At 42.6% G+C, this 22,980-nt stretch overlaps 2 protein-coding genes across 2 annotated transcripts; both read right to left on the bottom strand.

The window, feature by feature from the left end:
* Positions 1 to 9,863: 9,863 nt before the first annotated feature.
* On the bottom strand, positions 9,864 to 14,527 carry LOC137898510 (rac GTPase-activating protein 1-like). The gene is made up of 16 exons (XM_068742552.1): positions 14,443 to 14,527; positions 13,899 to 14,101; positions 13,577 to 13,710; positions 13,252 to 13,321; positions 13,074 to 13,127; positions 12,796 to 12,873; positions 12,459 to 12,573; positions 12,243 to 12,385; positions 11,956 to 12,120; positions 11,770 to 11,865; positions 11,408 to 11,606; positions 11,139 to 11,244; positions 10,795 to 10,927; positions 10,564 to 10,672; positions 10,296 to 10,404; positions 9,864 to 9,939 (listed from the first exon to the last, which is right to left on the bottom strand). The coding sequence occupies exons 1-16, from the start codon at positions 14,525 to 14,527 to the stop codon at positions 9,864 to 9,866; spliced, it is 1,875 nt and encodes a 624-aa protein (XP_068598653.1).
* A 4,005-nt stretch (positions 14,528 to 18,532) lies between these two features.
* On the bottom strand, positions 18,533 to 21,328 carry minar1 (membrane integral NOTCH2 associated receptor 1). The gene is made up of 3 exons (XM_068742929.1): positions 19,346 to 21,328; positions 18,856 to 19,074; positions 18,533 to 18,767 (listed from the first exon to the last, which is right to left on the bottom strand). Exons 1-3 carry the CDS (start codon positions 21,326 to 21,328, stop codon positions 18,573 to 18,575), a joined length of 2,397 nt encoding a protein of 798 aa, XP_068599030.1. The 3' UTR covers positions 18,533 to 18,572.
* Positions 21,329 to 22,980: the final 1,652 nt, after the last annotated feature.

Here is a 22,980-nt window from a genome sequence, read left to right as displayed (position 1 = left end):
ATGATGCTGAGGAGAGAACACTACTGTGGCTGTTTGAGATACACAGAATAGATTCAAACAATGTGAATGTCAGGTTCACATTTGTATGCAAATATAGGCCATTTGAAGTAAATAAAGCTGATTACAATGAAAGATGCTGTATAAGCATCGACTGCTCTTGTTTTGAAATTTATCAGACTTGCAATGGACCATTCCGCAAACATGTCTTGTACTATACTATACTAACCATACTTGTATTCGAACCACTTTGCAGGTGTTAAATGTAGTATTTTCCAACACGTCACGGCTATACTTTGAGTATGTGGCTCTCGCTACCTCAGCAGAGCTACAAACATTGTCAGAGACTCCTCCCACCCTGGACACACCTTGTTCAACCTGTTGCCCTCCGGACGGCGCTACAGGTTGCACAAGAGCAGGACCAACAGACTCGGGGACAGTTTTTATCCTGAGAGCCATCAGCGCTCTGAACACCAATCAGGATTAAACACACACCTACTCACTATGTGCAATAACAAATGTGCAATAACAAATGTATACTACTAACATAGGCTAAATACTGGTCAATCTTCTGCATGCACTGTTCACTTTAAACTTATCCTACAGGTACTGGAATGTTCCGTTATCATTTGTATTTTATGTTGTTTTAGACACCAGAGGGAGCAGCGCTCCTAATCTCATATTTGTAGCTACTATGCCATGACAATAAAGGCTTTCTATTCTATTCTATTCTATGTGGACCTAAAGTGAGAATGCTGGAATAACTGTGTTGTGAATGAAAGTGTTTAGAATCGAGAGAGAGAGAAGATGAGCAAAACATGTCACATGGAGCCAGCAAACCAATCACAAATCTCCTTTAATGGCGTATTATTTTTCTTTTTTTTTTATGGTGTTTGAATTAGCATTGTTACAGATTAAATCTATAGTCCAAAAAAATTAAGGTGAATGTTATAAAGTCATGTCAGGCATTTGGTTATACCAGTGGCAGCCCTTCCATATCTACTGTGTTCGTTAATATTTGATAAAACCATGTAAAATAAACCGCCAATGCTCAGCGGTGCATGAGAGAAGTTAAAACTGTGAGAAGTCCAATCTGCTGCTTAGTGTGAAGCTGGTGGCAGAGTGGTTAGCACGTCTGACTCGGATTGGAATAAGGTTTACAGAAAAGCACCAATGCCCTGCAGTTATATCAGTAACTTGGCCACTTTACCTTTGTTGCACATGGCCCCCATCAAATCTGTTCCAAGTCAATCCAATTTTCTGTGAGATGCATGTCATCTACAAGTTCTGGCAATCGTGAAGGCTAACAAGATGCTGCGAGGTTGCTCTCTTCACACATGGCACTCAGGAATGTGGCTTACGGTTCCCTTTATGATTAGACTCTCTGAAAACAGAATTTCAAACAAGCAAGTGACCTTTCTGCACGATGCTGCAGAGCAACTTTAGTGAGAATGTGTCTGAAGTCTAGGTGACGTGAGTTTGGTAATTGTGATCCTCTCTCCCCTTTTCTCCACTGGCTGGGGAACCGGCAAGCGTGTGCTGAAGTTGTGAGAAGCTCTACCATTCCCTCTAATAAGCCCCTGAGGGACCAGCATGAACATTGCTGCAAGTACACGCAAGCTGTCTGCAAAATGAGAGCGCTAGCTACTTTTTTGTGGGTGGGTCGGGGCTTAACAAGGCAAGTGTGAACATTCACGGCTACAGACTAATGACCTCATATTGCTCTCCGTGACAGGTTATTGCCGAGCACTGCAGGGTTACGATAAGATGTCACATTCAATTATGGCGAGGCATTCTGTCCCCGGGTCCAAAAGTTTGTTCTGATGTGGGACATCGGGACATTGGTGAGCAGTAGCAAAGTACTAGTCAGCATTTAAATCTGCCTTGTTTACTGTGCAGCAAGGTTTTAGGTACTGTCTGCAGTGTGCACTCACTGTTGAGGGCAGAATAAATATCATCAATAAATCTTCATAATCTTCAATTCAGATTAAGGGAAGATCTGAAAGGGGCCCTTTCATTTTTTCATTCACGTGGTGAAACCTGACCCCCCCACTGTGGCACTTCGACTTGACCGTATCTGCCACCGCCGGTTTGTTGCGCTCTCCAGCCGAGGCACAGAGTGAAGGCGAGTAGAATGTCATCAGGTCCTGAAGATGGCGGTGTTGGTGTAATTAATTTTCTGGGAGCCTTTGGCCCCAGAGCTCCAGAGTCTTTTCCTTTCATTTCACATCAGGTTAAAGAATCTCCCCTATTGCAACCCGTGGTTCTGCTGGAGGGGGTCTCTGGCCTTATCTGTAGCCTAGTCTTATCTCTGGCTTGTTCCTGCAACCTGACTGTGGGAAGATTAGCTCTCCACCTCTTGTCTGCTCTGATTTTTCCTTCACTGAAGACAGAAAGGAGACCAACATAAGCCAAGATTAAGCTGGTACTGTGGGTGTGCTGGCTATGGGTTGTTGTTGTTTTTCTGGAGGCCTTCTAGAGCTGTGGTGGCTTTGGTAAAGCTTTTACTTTCACAGCGATTATACAGGGAAAAGTAGAAATGAACTTTGCTTGGGGAAAATATGGTACTTTCTCATTGAACCAATATCTCTGTTTTTAAAGCCTTCCTAATTTTTATTTCATATTCCTGATGGTTCCAATTAAAACACAAGACAGGAAATGTGTTCTGTTCAAAGCTTGGCTGTGAACAGTCATGGTGTAGATGTGGGTCAGTTGTTTGCTCTCAGCTGTCACGGACGGAGCTCTAAAAGTAGGATCTTCTAGGGGAGTAGCTCAACCAATTAGCTGCTGAAAGCCCGGCATTGACCTTTGACCCTCCCTGCTGTACTTTCATTCAGCAGAGATATCCCATTTTGTTCATTAAGCCCAGTGCGTCATATACTCTGCTGTCTACAGCTTACAAGCATCAGAGGAAGGGCAAGACCACAAATTGTCCAATTACAATATCACTTTTGACATTTGGACAAAAAAAGAAGGCAGTTTCTCCAGAAGACAAAAAAAAAGATTGTTCAATTCTTTCGCTGAGATAAATATCGATAGGCCTCTCGGACCTTCTCATAAATGTTTCTCTTTAAGGCGTAATTATATTGACACCTTATGGATTGTATTATTCTAAGCCTCACCAGATGATTTGAGGTTTTTTAAATTATTTATCTTATAGTTTGGCGTTAGAAAGAAGAGGGCAGCCAGCGGTCCTTACCTGCAGCGAGAAGATGGTGCTGGTTTTCATTTGTCTGTCAGCAGGATTTTGATGGATTTTGTTTGGAGAGCTAAATTATGACCAGATACAAACATTTATATCCAAAAGGTTTTCTCCTAATATAGAACTGCTAATTCAGTGGTTCCTTTGTTGCTGCACGCGCCACTCTTCCACCAAGAGCATGCAAAATTCCTGGATCTGCCCCTTTATCCAAATCCACTCTAGGTTTCTCTAAGTTTCATTAAAATTTGTTGTTTTTCTTTTTCTTTTGTTTTTTCACAATCCTGCAAACGAACAGACGTACAAAACTGACCAAGACCGGCAGAAATATTTCCTCTTTGGTGGGGGTAATAATTCCATTCAGTTTACACAAACTTTACCATGAGCAGGCACTCTTAAGCAGAATGACCTCAAATACTGTGATGATAAATAAATATGGAATTGAAATGGCATGCAAGAAGGCATTTTCTTCTGTTACACTACTGTTAAAATAAGTGATCATTTTATTTTTGGAACAAAAGGTTTTAATAACCTGTAACTCATGAACACCTGAGTGTACGTTAAAGGTTACAGGAAAGGCTGCAGATCGTCTTCTCTCAGGGACTCTGGAGAACCGAATTACCCCTTAGAAACGTTAGGATTCATGTGTTCTGTTTTAAAATAAGTCCCTTTGTTCTTCATGTGACTGTGAGAATGAAACTACGCCATTTTGCTATTAAGCTCCATATTGTCTTTGTGGACTACGATGTTTCACCCCATCCTCATGGGGCTCAGTAGACATTGATTGAATTTTGCTGTATGAGAGAACCATTCCTTTAAGTCAATGAAGTCAATTTGGCTTTATTAGGTCTATTCATCGGCTATAATTTAATTACCTGTCCCTAAATGTGTTCATGTGTCACAACGAGCTGAGCTGAATCTGATGGTGGAAATCTAACCATTGGGTAAACATTGTCTAAAGGGATGTGTTGAGTGTTGCACCAAAGTATAGCTCTTTACTAATTTGTTACATGCACACACAATGTGTCCTGAATTTTCATAAAGATTGGGCAATAACAATAAAAGCATGTTAGCTGCCAATTTAGAGACGAGCATCAGCTCACGTATGAAGGGTGTGATGAAAGTAGAATGCACATATGTGTAAACCGATGCAGACCTTATAGCTGAGACGAACATCTGAATTGCGCCTGTGATGAGTCTAATTCATACACTGGTTCGCATTCATCTTATATCTATGTATAAATTCTTAGCTAATTTATTATTTACCCTGGAGTTGAAATCCAGAGGAATACCATGTGCATAGCTGTCCCTAGAGAAGGCTGTCGCAGGAATAGCAAAAGTTTATCTATTCACATGAAAGCCTCAGTGGTGCAAATGATGGAAACACTGAACCACTCCCATATCCTAACAACCACAGATGAACAGTACAGGATCGTGTGGAAATGCATGGGTGTGTTTGGCCAGAGGAGAGGTGCTTCATGGCAAGAAGTTAGATAGAGGGTCCAACAGTGCATTCCAGTGGTCAATAGGAAAATCGCAGGGAGTATTTGAGAAAGGTGCCCGTGCTAGGCTGGGACTGTAATTGCCAGTCAGAGACTGATTCTGCATAGTAATACAGATAATGGCGCAGAATGGCCCAAGCCAGACTGAAGAGGCTTCGTGCTCGGGCTGCATTAATAGTTCTCTTTTATCATAGATGCTGACTATCTTTCAAGTGTTTAATCATTTGGTTTGTAAAATGCATGAATAATTTGTTTTAGAAATGGCCTAGAATTCTTTATACGAGTCGCCTATTCACTTATATTGCATGTTTTTGATGGCATGAGGAAGCCTCACTGAAGAGTCACAGCGCCTTCCCTTTAACAAGTGAGTGATCATTGGTGGAGCTTAACATTTATTTTTTCCGTTAACCAACTAACAATCTGCAAAGCGTCACAGCTGTGATTGTGAGCATCGCGGACTCTTGTTCTTGTCTTGTTTACTATTATTTTCTCTAGATATTAGAGCTAATTGCAAATTTTGCACACGAAGCAAGAGAATTGCAAACAGCAGTGAGCTCCTAACAGCATCATTACTCCCCTGGTTCCCCATCCTTGTATGCTTGCTAAACTCAGTCCATCTCGGGTTGCCATTCCTCTCCTGCTGGCTCTCAACCTACAGGTGTATCTATGATGGATGGTTGCCATGGATACGTGCACTTATTCTGTCTAAGCATTTATTGTGTGCCAGTGTATGGGCTGCCTGTCTGTACCCATCTTTCTGTTTGCCTTTTCCACCTGCCTATCTAGTGTGGAAATGGATTCTGTCCAAATAAAAACTTTTTACACAGATGAGACCTGCCTGTTCCAGGTATTTCAAGTTCAAATTTGTGAGGTTGGTATGTTTGAGAGATGTTGAGACATGGCTTCCAGTTGTTTCCTGATATACGGTCACCTTTCATAATAATTAATGGTGCCGTTGTATCTTGGAATTTCCCCATTGTGGGACTAATAAGGAATATCTTAGCTTAATGATGTGAAATACTGCACAGCATGAACACTTGGACACTCGTGTTAAAATGTTTGTTTAAAGAACCATTAAAAGTGTTTTAATTTGGATTATTGACAGACAGCAGAATTACCTTTTTGCATCAGATCATCACATTAGTGCATTTAAGTCTATGGTGAACAGGAGACTAAAGATGCATCTTCTGGAGAGGAAGAGAACCAGATGTGTCTCGTGTCTCATTAGTGACGTGCGACGCACTCTTGCCCCTGTTAAAGTAAATAAACTGTATTGACTGTGTGCGTAACAGCTGGAGATGAGTATTCAGTTAAGTGGAAGGAAATAAATCAAAGTATTTGCCATCTTTTGGAGATGAGTTATGTTGGGGGGGCGGATATGGATGGGAAGATATTACGGCAAGATGGGGAGTGAGGAGATGGTCTCTGGTGGAACATGGCAACTCAGGGAAAGGCAGAGGAGTAAGTGTGTGTTGGAACCAGCTGCACAGCAAATCTGTTTATTCTGCACAATTTGGCATCAAACACAACAGACTGCTGAGTGTTTGCCGCTGCTTGTGGTGCCCCATTAAAATGAAATTTATTGCTGCCTTAAGAGAAAGGAGGAATTGCTCTCTTTTCCCCCTATGCTCCGTCCTCCTGTCTCTCTCTCTCTCTCTCTCTGATTTGGGCTTTTTTGTTCTCCAGAATGTGATGATGGCATTGGTGAGTGTGTTTTCTCCCCACTCTTACCTGTAGCTGTCAGATGAGTCATCATGACAGCTCATTATAGACCCAAACAGACAGGTATATGGTTCGCGTCCCAACCTTGTTGAGAGCTGTCCCTGCTCTCACCTGAGTGACGGGCATAAATCCCATCACCTCCGTCCGTGAGCGCGGTGGCGTCTCCTGCAGCTTTCCTTCAGCATATCTAACGGCCCACAGACGCTTAAACCGTTTTACGTCTCATTGTCCATCACGCCACGCTCGGGTGCCAAGTCATTTGGACAAAAGGTGTGTCTTCTGTACGAGATGACATCATGCACTTAGAGGCAGTGCATGTTGTCTGGGTATTTTCAGTTTGGTCCCTCATCTCTGTTTCAGCTGCTTCCAGGTGACGGACAGAAATGATGAAGTCCTTGTGAGAGATTTAGAACTCGTAACATCACCAGCCTGGCAGCCTGTTGCTCATTTAATTTGCACTTGTAACCAGACTTTGAACTTATGCTGGAGAAAGCACGTGGACTCGAGGCCCACATTTTCCTCCATAAATCTCCTCAGCCAATGATGAATTCATATTTAATGACCACGGCTATTGTCTGGAAAGGAGGAGCATTCTTTCATTATTGCTTCTTTCCCCCTGCTGCTCGGTCGAGATAATTGATTCCTCTGTGGTAACAAGGTATCGACCATGCATGCCGGCTAAGACGGCAGTTCAATTCAAAGAAGGGGTCGAAAGAGAGGAGAGAGGGATGAAGCGGAGCAAAGAGATGGAACAGGAACGAGTGCAGTGAAAGCAACAATTCATTGCATTAAAAAAAAAACCTCACTGGCAATAGCTGGGTTTATAGATCGACTGATGCCTGTCTGCAGGGGTTTACAAGCTTATTGTAGAGCATAGTATGGTAGTTCATCATTTTATATTTAACTCACTAAATGAAAAGCATATTGATCACACAGTCTGTCACATAATTAATTGAACACAGTGTCAGCAAGATATCGGGATGACCGTTTTTCAAGCAAATGTCTTCCCTGCAAAGGAAGCACTGATCTGGAGTTCATATTTTACTGTTTGCATCATCACAATATTGTTGAGTGAACCTGACAGACTGCCCCTTCTCTCATGCCAATTTGTGTGAGATCCTAATCCATCAATATATCCACCATTTGTCTGGTGGTTGATGATTTTTCATGAACACATTTGTCGATCACATTTATCGGCTGGAATGATGGAACTGTCAGTTATGGAGCTGGCGTCTCTGAAGTGCTGACATCATTGGCTCTGTCTGAAAACTACATGCAGCTCAGCCAGAGCTCGACATGTGTAGATGCGGGCGTTTTCAATCAGTCAATAATGGCAGTATCAGACTTGAACACTATATTGATTGTATTCGGCTTCCAGAGATGGTAATAGCTTGCGGTTCCTTGGGTATCGCCGCCTTAACTTAGCTGTAGAGGAACGGAGGAATGAATTGTGCTGTTGCGTGTTTACCAGCTTGTATTGTAATTTATTTAAGCGCTCTTATTTGGAAGAGTTACTCATTTGGCCCTTGCTGGTCCTGCAGCAGAGTGGAGACCTATGGCTGCACACTGGGGCATGCTGGAATACGGAGCTGCAGATGCACTGTATGCAAGCCAGCTGTTTGATGTCTGCAGCCGTCGAGCGTACGCTGCACCACACTATAAACAAGGTCTTCTCTGCAGTCATTTGTGGCCGGATGAACCCCGACCCTCCTATTTTCTCCCCCTCCTCCAAACAGCTGGTCTTAAACCTCAAAGGGCCTCTTGCGCTGTTGACGCTCTGTATAAAATGTCAGTGGTTTCAGCCAGGCTTAGTGCCCTCCACAAACACTGTCAATGGAATAACTAGCAATGATCCATGCTTTTAATTCCTAATGATGTTAGACCTCATCACATGTCCACTCAGCACAATAGATTATGGAAATATCCATAATGACAACTGGAACAATGAGCCAAAACGCATTATCGCTCAGCATTGTAATACCTGGTACTGTGCTTCGGCGAAAGCGCGGAACATCGTGAATAACAATAGCCACCGTTGAAACTGCACGCGTGAGTGAGACATTAATGATGCACTCTGAGAGGATCAAAGGAATCTATTTTATATTGATTTCTTTTTTCTTTTTACATTTTACATTGAATTCTTGTTAACAAATCCAACCCATCCTGTATGCCTCATGTGCTCCGGGGTCTCGTCCCAGCAGGGCTCCTCAGATCACATGACTATCACACAATAACGCAAAACAGCCAGTCTTTTGATGTTTTAATTCAAACTCAACATATTTGTGACCTTATGCAAGAAACAGAATGATACATTCGATAAAATATACAAGAATGCATAAAACATAAATGTAGTATCACAACATCGACCACGCATATTTCTTCATTGTTAGACTAGATTTGGCTTTAGTGACTACAAAAAGGTGACAGTGATAGCAGCAGAGAAATCAAACTTCCTTAATGGCCATTATTGGTGACGTAACTGCAAAAGAATGGCACTGTAAAAACAAATGTGTGAGGATCAGCTACAACCATAAACTAAAGGAGCTCCAGATATTATTTTGTGATGTAATTTATTTCTCTCCCATCTTTGGTTTTTTGAGGAAAATGACTGAACTCTTCAAAATTACAGATTTTCCAATGGCATATTGAGATAATAGTGTCATGGCTCATCTTCAATGGTTTAAGACAAGTCTTGCACATCAACAGTGGTGCAATAGCGGCCTCTAGTGGTCTAGACTCCCATGTAAAAACAAAATTTCCTCTTGTGTTGTTTGTAGACACAGTGCAAAATGCTGCATTATTGTAATTTATCATGAGTGTTTATATTGTATAGTGTTATATTGTTGTGTTAGTGTTATATTGTTGATTAAGCAAACAACTGTAATGATTGGTGTAGAACATAGCACAAAATAAACATGAATATAAAACCAAAATGTTAAATCATGAAAACAAATATCAGCAACAGCGCAATGCGAACAAAGCCAAAACAATTATTACTTCTTTTCTCTTTGTTCTAAATGGTCGCATATTTTACATGTACTTGAACATCCCTAACGCTGTGGTTATAACCACAGGTTGAAAGATGACCCAGCGCCAGTGAATGCAACGACACTGAACATTAAAATCATGTTAAACATGCAGCTAAAGATCGCGACACTTGAATGGTTGCTTGGTCTTTAAAGCCTGCAAAACAAATGCCTCCATTTTTAGTATTCAAAAATTTAAAAGCGATCTCACAAAAAAGCTTCAGTGTTGTAATACTTAACAAGGTTGTTGTTAGTATTTTTACATAATATTGAATTTATATATATATAAAAACTACCAGTAATACATTCTCAAATTGCACAGTAGTTTTCCCAAATGATTGTGTATAAATGTATACGGCTACTTATTGCAGTAAGAAAACCAGATGTGAATCTGGGTGAACATTTTCTCCTCCTCCATCACTTGAGCTGTGGAGAAGCAAAGAAGTGGCCATGGCGGTGGGATGCAGATGATGCTTTGCTCTTGCTCCCAAATCTGTAGGTTCAGGGGTAGAGGTGTGGGGGGGGTCGGAATGGAATAAAGAATTTAATTAGTCACCGTCATTTAAGCAAATAAATAAACCACGTTTGCAAATATAAACCAGGAATCCATCTACAGAGAAGTTTGTATCATTTGATAGTTTGTGACATTATTTAAAATATGCATCTTGAAACCTCACTTTAAAAGCTCTCCCTCTAATGATTTATAATTTTTTGTAATCTGTTTTATTCTGAGCAGGACCCTGTTTGTCAAGATGATTGCAGTCAGCAGTTGGACCTTTAGATGTAACTAACTCCTACACACTGGACCTGTGGCAGGCTGAGAGTCTGGAAGTGTGTGAATGCGCTTACATGGTGGTGCTGGAGAGGGTGTGCATCATGCGCTTGGACAGCGAGCTGGAAGATGGCGTTTTGACCATTGCCTGGTGCTCTGGGGTGGTCAGCGGACCCAACATGCTCCCTACAGACGAAGACACATTTTCTTTCATAGAGACTGAGCACAAATACCTTTAATCACACTTAAAAAGCTCTATAATTGAAATAGAACATGCTGTCTTCTTCACATGCTTTTCATTTTAGATGAGCCTTTGTTTTACAGCACCACCTCTCAGGGACTTACCTTGGTGGTCTGGGGTATCAGTGCAGCGATTATTGTCCATGCTGATATTATCTGGATAAGCAAACTGGCCCCAATATTTTGCTGGAATACTGAGCAAGCGCTCCACAACCTTAAAAGACAAAAACATACATTCAGTTATTTGTAATCACAAATGAAGAAAAGCACACGCAGCCATTTAAACAATGTGTTTAATGTATAGCGCTCTGGACTTATTATTTATAGTCAGTTCACCCTTGGTTGTCTGTTTGTGTCATGCAGGATGGTCATGGGTTCTGGGTTGGGAACAGCATGGCCCACAATTGTGGGGCCAAACACCCTGGCAAGATTGTTCACATCCATTTTTGTATCCACACTGTGAGAGACCCTGGTGAAAGAGGACAGTCCTAAATTTGACACATCTTAACGAGAACATAAGTAGATCTGCGCTGCAGAGATGTAGACGGTTACGAGATACGAGCTCACAAACAAAGCAATTTGGGCAAGATCCAGATGCTTCAGAAATCTGGGAACATGTGGTATAAAACATGCGTAAAAGCAAAAGGCTTCTCAGCTGCGCTAAAATAGAATGAAATTACTTCTGCAGATGGATCATCAGACAGGCCAGCGTGTCCTGGTTGGGTTGAGGCAGCTCACTGATGGTCTGATACAACATGGCAAGACTGTTGCCATCGTCCTGGATTTCTACACACACAAAAATCTAGTTATGTTATTCTCATCTATTTGCCGGTCCCCTATCCCCCCATTGAGCTCTTTAATTCACTAAATTGCTGTGCAATAATCAAAGGCAAGCATCTAGATGTGGACCGCTGCAGACAAACCAGTCCTCCGTCTCCAAAAGTCTCACCTGCTGCTTCCATGAAGGCTTTGTTGAGGTGGAAGGTTAGCAGTGGCTCTGGGAGGTTTCTGAGGAAGTCTTTGAGGACACCAGTAATGACATTGATGTCATCTATTTTGCTCAGCGGAGGCAAAGTCTTTGCTCTGATCAGTTTCTCCTTCAGCTCTTTAACCAGGCGCTCCTGTCCAGAGATTCTGTACAGGCCGGTCTGGGGCAAAGAAGAGACGAAGGAAACGCGCTGTCAGTATCTGGTGGTCTGTGACTCTGTACCACTGAATGAGGACTCGCCTACTGTCATCACTCAACGGAAAGGATCAGATCATAACATGAGGGTGGCACAGTATCAAGTAAGTTTGCACAAAATGCCTTACCTCACGCAGACCTCTGCGCTCAATCTCCTTAATGCAGTAGATAACCAAAGCGGGGATTTGGGGGGAAGTAACAGGAGAAAAGTCTGCCAGGGTAGCCTGCACACAAAACGTACATTGATATGAAGGCAACATGAAAATAAACAAATTAACCAACGACACGTCGCGTAGCAACGAGATGCAATGTACCTCTGTGTTCTTGACGGGAGTGTTAATGGCTGTGGGATTACACGTGAGGGGGCAGCGATCGCGACACTCTGGGTGAGTCACCACCTTACAATCCTGGCAGCGAAGGTACAACTTGCCAAACTTGGTTCTTCTTCCACATGGTACACAGAACTCAGACTTTATCACCTTGGCGATAGAGGGAGCACAGACAACATCAACCAGTAGGACTGGTGAGTTTGTATTAAAAGCCCCCCCCCCACTGTCTTCATCTTCCTTTGCACACCACTTAGTATACAGTATAGTCTTACTGTTTTGGGGATGAAGTGGTGCTTCTTTCCTCCACCATTACCCCTGGAGTTTTGGAGTTTAACTGGGAAATCTGACGCTGGGGTGCTGGGAGCCTCGCTAGCAGTCTCAGAGTGGTCAGTAGTCGTGGTTACATCAGCCCACGCTGGAACAGTCAAACACATGTTACAAGTTTCTTCAAACTAATTAAAAAAACATAAAAACGACTAAATGCTCACCGCTCTTTCTGCCGCGTGTCCAATACGGTACAGTTTCAACGGTGGAGACGGCCTCCACAGCGCCACCATTCACAGGGACAGTGATGGTGGTTTTTGTCACTATGGACTCATTCATCTGAATCGTATGAATTAAAAATACATTTAATGCGGTTTTCAGCCAAACTAAAGGACGTTTTAGTTTGTAATTATTATTTTTTTTTTAACACACTGAGGCTCACTTTCTCTTTAGAGTCTTTTCAATGATCTTTCATTTACCGGTAAATTTAAAAAAATGACACAAAGCAGATACACCGTTTTCATATGCCATTATATTGTATTTTATTACAGTCAGCATTACCCTGTCAGCTGTACGTCCGGTGGAGCGAGGTTTCTTCAGTGCCTGTGGGGGACCCTCGGAGTGTTTTCTGGATGAACGCTGCGGATTAAAATTCAACATTAGCTTTCAAAACCACTAACTCTCTCATTGATTGTCTGCTGAACAATAAATAATGTTACACTGAGCCATTAAAAACATTAATGTTACTGCCACCTACATTCCGAAACAGATCATCGACATTGATCAATATGGGTGATGCATCAGTCTCTAAACAAAATCTCAGTGAACATATTACTCACTCTTTTCTGTCGCTTCCGTAGTTTTACAGTCCTCATCACAGAGGAATCCCATTCCTACACAGACGATAGAGGGATAGATTTATTATCTAAAAACCCTAAAGAAAACTTTGTTCCCTGCTTTTTGACCTTTAAACCACCAGAACAACCAAAATATAAATACAGTATAGTGTCAACGTACCAGAGATTCGTCTGTTTGGTCATAGCTGATGTCAGACACCACAGAAGCCGATTCATTAATGGTGTTTAACCTGTAACACAGATCAGCATTTCATCTTTTAGTCTAATATTCTTCACATTTCCATGGTTTGCTAGTGAATTGTACGAGCTTTAAAATAAGGATTCATATTTTCCATATTGACGTCTGTTTGCACACAGTGTATTCACTAACTAAAGCATGAGGTATAGTGGTAAGACGATCACCTAAAATCATTTTACTGTCTTATCAGTGCCCCTTAGGAAACAAAATGAATAGTTATTCCAGAACCAGGCAAGAAAGATGTGACCTTCGACTGGTGTTAGCCGTCTGTGCTGCCCGGGACTGAGCACTGAGGAAGGCCAGGGCGGAACGCTGCTCCTCACTAAGATGGACACTGTTCTCAGATAATAGCAGGTCCCGGATCAGCTGTAGTTGACGCTCCTAATACATGCACAACACAGGAGTTTCACAGGGAAAGGTCCAGATTTTAAAAACAGATAAAGGTACTATTAAACAACAAAGAACAATGACCCAATCTAATGATTAACTTCTAGATTTTTCTATGTTCCCGTATATTCCATGAAACAAGCATGTAGATATACAAGATTTATGAGTTGTGTTGCACCAACCAGCTTCTCATAGACCGCCTCGGACTTCTGTCGTCGTTGGATCTCCACATCCACCTGGTTACGGGCATGTTTTAGCTTGACCTCCAGGGCTCCCCTCTCAGCCTCGGCTTTAGCCAGCACCTCCTTACAAGTAACAAACTCCTCATCCGACCGCAGCCACTTCTTACGACATTCCTCGAAGTTCACTGCCATCTGGATGAACTCTGGATAGGAGAGGATATTGCTGAATGTCTTCTTCAATACACTACCTTCCTCTCCGTGTGTGTTTTTAGGCCTAAATAATTCTATTTGTTTTTCACGACAAAGTCTCAAATTGCATTTAGTGTTCTAATGTCGAGTGAGCAATGAGCAACCATTCTCATCTATAAAAAGGAAGGGGGGAAACTGCTCTACACCCAAAAGCTATTTCCACCACCAACTGCGTTATGAGCTGTGCCATGCACAGTTTCCACAGGACATACTTTATGTGTTCTGTTCTTGCAAACAGAAAATGTAATTGTTATAAATATTGTAAGGAGCAGAAGAAATAGTGGCGATAACTTACGTGGTTCAATGCCCTCGTTCAGGCCATCGAGCAAGGCGCTGAGGCTCTGAAACTGGTTGTACGGGTTCACCACAGGCGACTCCATCGCGGGTTTGAGCAGCTCTGTTACCCGAAGGTCGCATCATCATAGATTAGCAGCGTGAATCGGACGACAATGCGTGTTAATTACGATTAATTCAGAGACGTTTGACGTGTTTCACGTTATTACTGATGAACTAGCATTGCTACGTGCTAACGCTAGCCTTGAATGAAAAGCTGAATATAGCCTTCCATCATCTGAAAACGAGATAAAGAACTACAACTAACTTACTTTAATGCTACCCATGCACTGAATCCAAAACCATGTACAAGTATTTTAGCAAGATTAAAGTTATACTTGCTCTACCATGGTCGTGTGTAGATGATATCGTTAGCCATTTGTGTTGACCTGACTTAGCTACCTACCGACCGAGATGTTATTCTTTGGGGGGGGGACAACAACACCAAGGCAATGCCTCCCCTGTAGCAGTGCGAATCCATCTAACAGGTGATGTAACAATACTCACCTTAAAAACTAAACGTTGCGTTTCTAGTCCCAGCAAAGCCACACCTGTCCGGTTAAGTACGCGGATACTTCTTCAAAGTTCAAACTCAGCGCCGGTTTTCTTCTTTGCTGGCTGTCGTGACGGAGACGGGAGCTCTCTATCGCCACCACAGGTCCAGAGTTGTAACTTCACGTATTTGTGGCGGATCAGAGGTGTGGGTATGTGCCATGGAACTAAATCATCACAAACTTGTTATCACATCTATTACTTTCAGGTGGAATTATATGATGGGAACATAAACTGTGGTTGTTAGATAGATGTCTTCCTAAATTGGGAAGTTCTATCTATCCATGTACTCATCCATCAATTCTACTAACTACATACATTCGGCTTGTCCCGTGAGGGGTCGCCACAGCAAATCAACCTTCTCCACTTCACCCTGTCCTTTGCATCGTCCTCCCCAACACCAGCCACTATCATGTCCTCCCTCACTATGTCCATGTATCTTCTCTATCAGAGAGCACACCTGATACTTTTCTCCCCCTGCCTGCACACGATTCTTCACTTCCTTTCCACATTCTCCATCATTCATCCATCAATCCATTGGCCGTAATTTTCCATTGCAATAGCTTTTCCCACCTGTGTTGCAATATTTCAGACGGTGGGAGGAAGTTGGCGCACACAAACATTGCTGTGAAGTGATAGAGCTACCGGTAATTGCTACCCAAGCCTCGCTATTAATGTCTAAAAAACTTTATTTAAATTGTTGCTATATGCTATATGCTATATGATCATTTAAAGACTTCAAGGTCCTCCATACGTCTGAAAATAATGAGGGATAAGCATAATTCATAATATTTTTTATAATGATGCAGCATATTTCATGTACTGTATAGAAAGATAAGAGCAGTTTATATAAAGGTCTCTGAATATAAGGGTTAGGATTCAAACTAACCTAATATAAATATAAAGACCATTTTGCTTAATGTACCAGTATCTGTGTCCCCATTCTCATCACGATGTATGAAATTATGCAATACAGTGTAACATGACAAAATGCTTAATGATAATCAGCACCTGTGTTTTGTTGTGGGCCTGGCACAGGAGATGGGAATAACAACAACAAAATAAATCAGCCCTGGATGGCATAACTGGGTTCAGCAGCAACTGAACTGTGTAACATTTAATGAGGGTAACTTACACTCAATCAATTGCAAGCAATTTATGTTTATGTGGTTGTGCCTATAATGTATCAGGAGTTTCAGATCAAAACAGACTATAAATCATGAGTAACTGCGTGTTTTCATGATGCAGTGGCCATTTGAGTTAGCATTCCACTTGTTCCCAGAACATTATGTCTGCCTGTGTGTGTTCTCAATAGCACTAGTCCATTTGAGATGAGAGATTAATAGAATCTGTCAGTCAATATACACTCTCCAACTTTATCAATTATTTATCTATGCAAGTAATTGACAGAATTCTCTTTTTACACCAATCACTGTCCATTTACTGTTAAACAGAGTGGATATTACTGATAAGTATAATCAGATATCAACCAAGTGTACAAGGGAAATATAATAGCATTTTCTTTTCTTTTTATCAATTCATTATTTAGTTTTTTAAATGTGATTTTAACAGGGCAAAGTTTTTTCACAATTTCTTGTTTGTCAGATGAGACAATGTTATAAAAGGCACATTACCACTTTGACTCATGCTGCCTGTCTGAATAAAATAAGCAATGTACACCCCAACAATCATAAAGCATTCTATACCTGTAAGCTGTACCATAATTTCTGCACATATTTTCATCACAAGCAGTTTTGAGACAGTGTTTACCTGGATAACAAGTTTGTGTCCGTCTGTCTAAAAGATGTGTGGATACAACAAGACAGTCCGAATATTATAAGTGCATCTCAGGAGTGAACAAGTGATCAGAAGGCTCTAATGCACCCAGGTTTCAGATGAAGCACCTGCAGATTGTGCTGACTCTAGGTTAGCCCTCCTCACTGGCACCATTGGAAGGGTAATGGATCCACAAACGGCCTCGTGGGGGAACACTTGGCATAAATGCATCTACTTAAGAGGATGCATTTGAGGGAGAACGTACCTTGTATACATCCTGTGCATATTTGTGCTCGCAAAGCAAAGTGGTTAAAGGTCAGGATGCAGAAAATAAGATTTTTTTATAGTTTCTGTCCACATGGTGTGCATCCCATGAATTAAAAAAACATGTGTATGTATGATTGAACTTATAGTAAAGTGGGTCTCTGATTTTGACCTGACTGTCAGGAATATTATAAACTGAAGTACAGCTGTACTGAAAGAGTTGAAAAAACTCCTTCTCCTGTCACTTCTTAAACTTCAACATTGAACACATCACAAAAGTGGTTTTTTACTTCAGAAATGTTTTTTTCATTAGAAAAGTCAGTGTGTTTTGTGTCAACCCAAGCAAAGACTTAACAGTCCTGTGGTACAGTTTGATTTAAATATGTCTCCTGAGTTAACAGGACGTTTTTACAAAATGGAATGTGACACCACCAGTGAAACTATAGCTCCCATCTGTGTAAAAATGCCAAATGAATCTGTTGGTCTGAATGAGTCTGGCCAATTGAGTATCAAGAGAAGATAATGTGCACTCCAGCATCTCATCAATTAAATTACAAGTGGCATACTCCTCTCAGAGTGTTTACTGGAAATGTTTCCCACTCTCCTTTACTGCTTCAACAACAGCAGGATTTTTATCTAGGAAATCTGACACTTGGCAAACACAAAGTGAAACACGCTCAGGAGAGGATTAAAAGTTATATGTTGAAGTTTGGAAAATGGGTGGGAAATCTATTTTAAAAAAAATATGACTTTTATTGATCTGTCTTTGTTTGAGCAGTGGATCTTGTTGCTTAAAAGAAAGACATGGAGATCAAGCTGAAAGAATATAAAAGTGCTACTCCTGCCCACATAATCCATGGCCATTGATAAACCATAACAATCTTACATAAATCTTTGATCCTGCACAGATGTGAAATAAACCTTGTAGCATTCTCAAGGGAACAGCAAGAGAAAAATCAGACAGTGCTCCAGGCTGACAGATTCACAATGTAATATAACTGTGTTGTTTCTCAGAAAAGAGCAGGAAAATGAGAATATAAAAGAAAACTGACACTTTTGCAAAGGCTCAGAGCTTTTAGTCATGACACATCCACTCAGAATTATTTAAACAATATTTAGAAGTTAAATATTTTATTGACTTCCTTTAGCATTCATAATTATTTATATATATTATTTTTTTTAATGACATGAGAAACCGAAGAAAACCTTGGAATAGGAGATTACTTGGAATTTATTGCAGCTGCATGGGGGAATGATTTTGTAGCAAGACACTGTCAAAATTCTCCTGTTTTTATGAGGTTATAAATAACGGTTCTGCATGCAGAGGAGTGTAAGGAGGCACTGCACGTTAAAAGATCACTGGTCTCACTGGTCAGGCTTTAGGGGCCTTGTGTAACTCATTCTTCTCCTAGTCGTCTCTAGAATAATGTGCAAGATTCTGGGTGCTGAACACAAACCAAATGAAAATAGGCAACAAAAATAGAATTTCCAAAAGTGTCTTCATGTCCCCATGGTGCAAACAGGAATGACAATGATGAGAATGATTGTCACTGCAGTGACAATGAGAGCAAGCAGTTTGCAGATCTTGGCCCGGCGGAGACCGGCCTCTTTCTGCCTGAGTAGAGCATCATAGCCTGGACTGTAGATGTCATCCATCCAGAACTCAATGTTGTTGGGGTTCAGTGAGTCCTGGGCCTGAGCAGCAGCATGGTTTCATTTCAGAGTAGATAAATACAACTCCCATTCTCTGTATTATAACTCTAACTATATCGTGAAACCTTACCTGTAAATCCAAAGGTGTGACCCGTGCTTCTCTGTCGTCTACAGTCCAGATAGGCCTTCCCCGTCCCTCAGCCAGTCTGGAGTCTAGGATCTTCCCAGACGTTAGCCCACCAGCCATGCTGCTGTCTTTGTGGCGGAACAGGGACGAGTTAAACACCTGCTCCACCAGGCTGGATGACCTTTGTGAGATTAGGTTAGCTGTGCTGCCTGACTGATCTGCCTGGAAGGGAAATTGGGCAACCATCAATTTTAAATACAACGTTACTTCTTGTTTCCTTAAAAAAAAATATCATTCAGGCAATATTTATTTAAATGCCACCACTAAATATGCACATGGGTTTAGATCACTGAGCTATGTTAACTGTAAAGGATCAAATTATTACCCAACAAAGTGACTGTGCCGTGCCACAGTCAGCTGCAGCTGTTTGCTGAGATGTACAGTAATAGAATATAGACAAAAGCGTAACAGGCGTACATTAGAATGTCCGTACCTTTCCATGTGAAGCTTTGCCATCTTTACTTTTTGAGAATGACACTGTCCAGTCTCTTGCAGAGTTGGAGGCATTGAGTAGTTTGGCATCAGGGACACTTTTCTCTTCCGTCTGGGCTTTGGATGCACGGCGAGATGACGCATCCTTCTTCACCTCTTTCTTTCCCTTTGAATCAGCTTGACTTTTGCCGCTCTCTGTCTTCTCTCCGGGATTATTCCATCGGCTCCAGTCCAGGCTGCTGGTGCTGATCCCTGGAAAAAGACGTCCAGATGCAGACAGAGGCTGCGGCTCTGATGACTCAGATGGAGTTAAAGGGTGGCTCATAAAGGAGGAGACGCCACTGAGAGGCTCCAACCATCGCCCACTCGCACCTTGTGCACCATTGCTGATAGGCTGCTGGATCTTTTCATCAAGCCGCTGGAGAGCAGAGAGTACCTGTGAAATCTCTGCCTTAACATCGTTTAGTGACTCCAACTGTCTTTCTATTTGGCCCATACGGAGCAGCAACTTACAGACGCTGGCTTTGAGCCCATCGTCGCTGCTTTCCAAAGAGTGGAAAAGCCTTTGGAGTTGGCCAAGCCGACCACGTCTGGCCTCTGGGGTGTCCTGGTTAATGGCCCCCGATCCATCGCCAGAGTGCAGGACTCCGGTAGACCCGCACATGCTTATGTCATCCAAGAAGCGAAAGATGGCACTGATATCGTCCTCACAAAACTCTGGGTCATCTAACGAGGTCATGAAGGAGAAGCGATCAGCATGGACCAGGCTACGGAGGCGCCGGGGGTCTGGTGGGTCTGTCTGGGTTCCCTGAGCCCTGACCAAATCACATCCACTTGGCAAACCACTATGCCCACTCTCACCTCCCGGGGACTCAGCCAAATTGCTGATAGCAGGGGTCAATTTTCTTGGAAGTTGTCCCCTTTGTGGTTCCATCCCCAATCCGGTGCTGCCCTGGCCGATCCGGTCCTCAAGACTGCGACTCTTTTTATTCCAGATAGGATTATTGGTCTTGGGAGGCTTCAGATGCTTGGGGGACCCCTCTGGAACTGATCCGGGTCCAAAATAAGTTGAGTCCTGAAGGTCGTCAAGGCTTTCATGTTTAGTCCGCTGTTCGGGTGACTGGTGGATTGTGGTTGGGGACGGGTATGGATTTGGGATTGTTTCAAAGCTTTTCTTCCCACTGCAGGGACTGGGAGATTCCCTGTTAAAAGTCACCTGGGGTATCAAAGGAGGCTGATTATGGAAGTCCTTCCTAAACACATTTCTTTTTTGGTCGACAGCTGATCCCTCTTCAGGTTCGAACACATCCATGGGCGCAGAATCTCCACTTGACTCGCTGTCCGTCTCCAAAGGAAGGTAGATATTCTTCATGTCTTCGTTGTGGATTTGACCACTGGGGTACAAAAGTGTTGTGTGAGGCAAATCAAAAGACACAGCCCTCGCCCTGATTGGTGGGGAAGACACAAGTGAGATTGGATCTGGGGGGAGACTTGCTCGCTTACGGGCTGAGTAATTTGATGCCGGTAAAAGCAAGTGCTGGTCGATAGGCCTACCGGTGGAGTCAGAGTGGGCACGTGCCCTTTCCCGGCCATAAACATTCGCCTGGTTGATTTCAAGTAGACTGGGGGCTAGGGACAGGTCGACTGGGAGGACAGTCTGGGCTCTCATTGGCTGGCTGTCATCAGAGGCCCCACCCGTCATCTGAATCAGATTGAATATGGTCACGATGTCAGCAGCAACACCTATGGGCGAGAGTCCCTGGCCTCGGGCATTAACCCTGTCTCTGAAGAGAGTAGCTGGAAAACAGGGGTCCCGGCTGGCAGCAGCAAACAGTAGACTTCTCAGCTCGATGAGGTGCTGCAGGTCAAAGCGGGTGCTGACCACACGACAAAGGTCCTGAAAGGTTAGTATTTGGCGCATAATAGCCAGTTCCTCCAGGATCCCCAGGAGTGCTCCAGGGTACTGCTGGGGCAGATTAGCCATGTTGCTCACCTGAGAGGGGAAGTAAGGTATTCAGCAAGGCAAACACTTGTACGGCACCTTTCACAATAAAATAATTCAGTGTTTGACAAAACAAGACTAAGTAAAAAAAAAAAAAAAAAACACAATAATAGCATGATGCATGCTATGGAATACTGTAGAATAATGTTGCATTCAGTAATAAAGCTATAGTAACCAGGTATATTTATATCATTTTGTACTATATTGTATTACACTATATCTACAAAAATTACAATAGAGATTATTACAGTACTATTATTCTATTATAAGTGGTATCATTGCTCAAAAAAATAAGTGGCAAAACTTTATACAGCAAGTATTCTTATTCAGATATATTGGGTATAAGTCCTTCACTAATGTATTTTTTTTAATTAAAGGTTCCTCTGGAAAAATACCCAACGCGTGTCAGATGACACGAGTGAGATTTAATGAGTTAATTCTGAAAGCGACCTTATTTTTGGCCCTAAAATAACCCCCCCCCCCCCCGTCTGATTTGCTGGCGCCGTCACGCTGCCATGCCTTCACATATCTTCTGAGAGCTGGAGGACAAATGCGGGACTATTATATTTAAATGCTTTTAGTAATTTTAACCTTTGAAACCGGAGGGTCGGACACAGAGATTTTCTTGGGGACAGACGCACCAATCTGAGACGTCCTCAGCCACCGCTGCAAACGCGTAACGTCGGTAACGATCCTACTGAAGCTGCAGTCCCGGTGTCTCCACTTACCTCCGTCCACCGACCGGACACGACAGGCGCGGCTGCGTCCGTTAAAAAACACCAACGAGATTTAGTGTCGGGACAACGGCGCAACCCTGCGTCCATGCGCTTCTGTTTGGAGCTGCGGCTCGTCGTGAGCACTTGAAATCAGGTCATCTTCCCGCAAGTCCCTCGTGTCCCCCCCGGGGACCTTAAAATGCGTCCAAACGGGTTCCCCTCCCCACAAATGAGACACCACAGACCGAGGTCAGCAGCGCGCAGATAGTTCTCATTGATAGGTTTGAGAACAGGCGCACGGTCGGCCGGACACTCCGGTGTGGAGCGCAGCAGCCCCGGGAGCGCATTTTCACGGGGGTGCCATTGCATTGATTTGTTATGTGTGCAAATTGAGCACACAAATAAAGGGCAGATTAAAAATGGATGTTCACTAATTGATACTGGTGAAGCTCCAAACTGACAGTAAGGTCTGGGGGTGGATTAGCTGCTAGATCGCAGAAGTCTTCCAGACTTTTCACCATTACGCTGCGTTATCAGCCACAGAGGGTTGTACTTAGAACCCCATTAGAGCAGAGAGGGGCAAGGCTTTCATCGCTGAGGAGTGCAGGCACTCTGCAACAATCCAGAGTGGACATGTCTAATTCAGCAGCGCATCCATCAGCCGCGTACTCACGAGTCACTGGCAATCAATGCGGGAGGCGAACGCACTGCTGTGATAATGTATTACTCTCAGGCCTTCAGATGGCACTTTGTAATGAAATAAAATATAAATGTTTATGAGGTTGTTTTGCAATATTGCTGTAAAAAAATACATTTCAGTAAATTAAATACCAGAAACACTCAAGATTATTTCGGATGGTCTATGTACACGTATATTACATGCAGATCCTTCTGGCTTACAGCAAATAAAGCCACGGA

This window comes from Brachionichthys hirsutus, chromosome 8, assembly GCF_040956055.1.
Source record: "Brachionichthys hirsutus isolate HB-005 chromosome 8, CSIRO-AGI_Bhir_v1, whole genome shotgun sequence".
In the NCBI taxonomy this organism is placed as follows: domain Eukaryota; kingdom Metazoa; phylum Chordata; class Actinopteri; order Lophiiformes; family Brachionichthyidae; genus Brachionichthys; species Brachionichthys hirsutus.
Note: the sequence above shows the minus strand (reverse complement) of the source record. Positions and strands in the feature narration are given on the sequence as shown.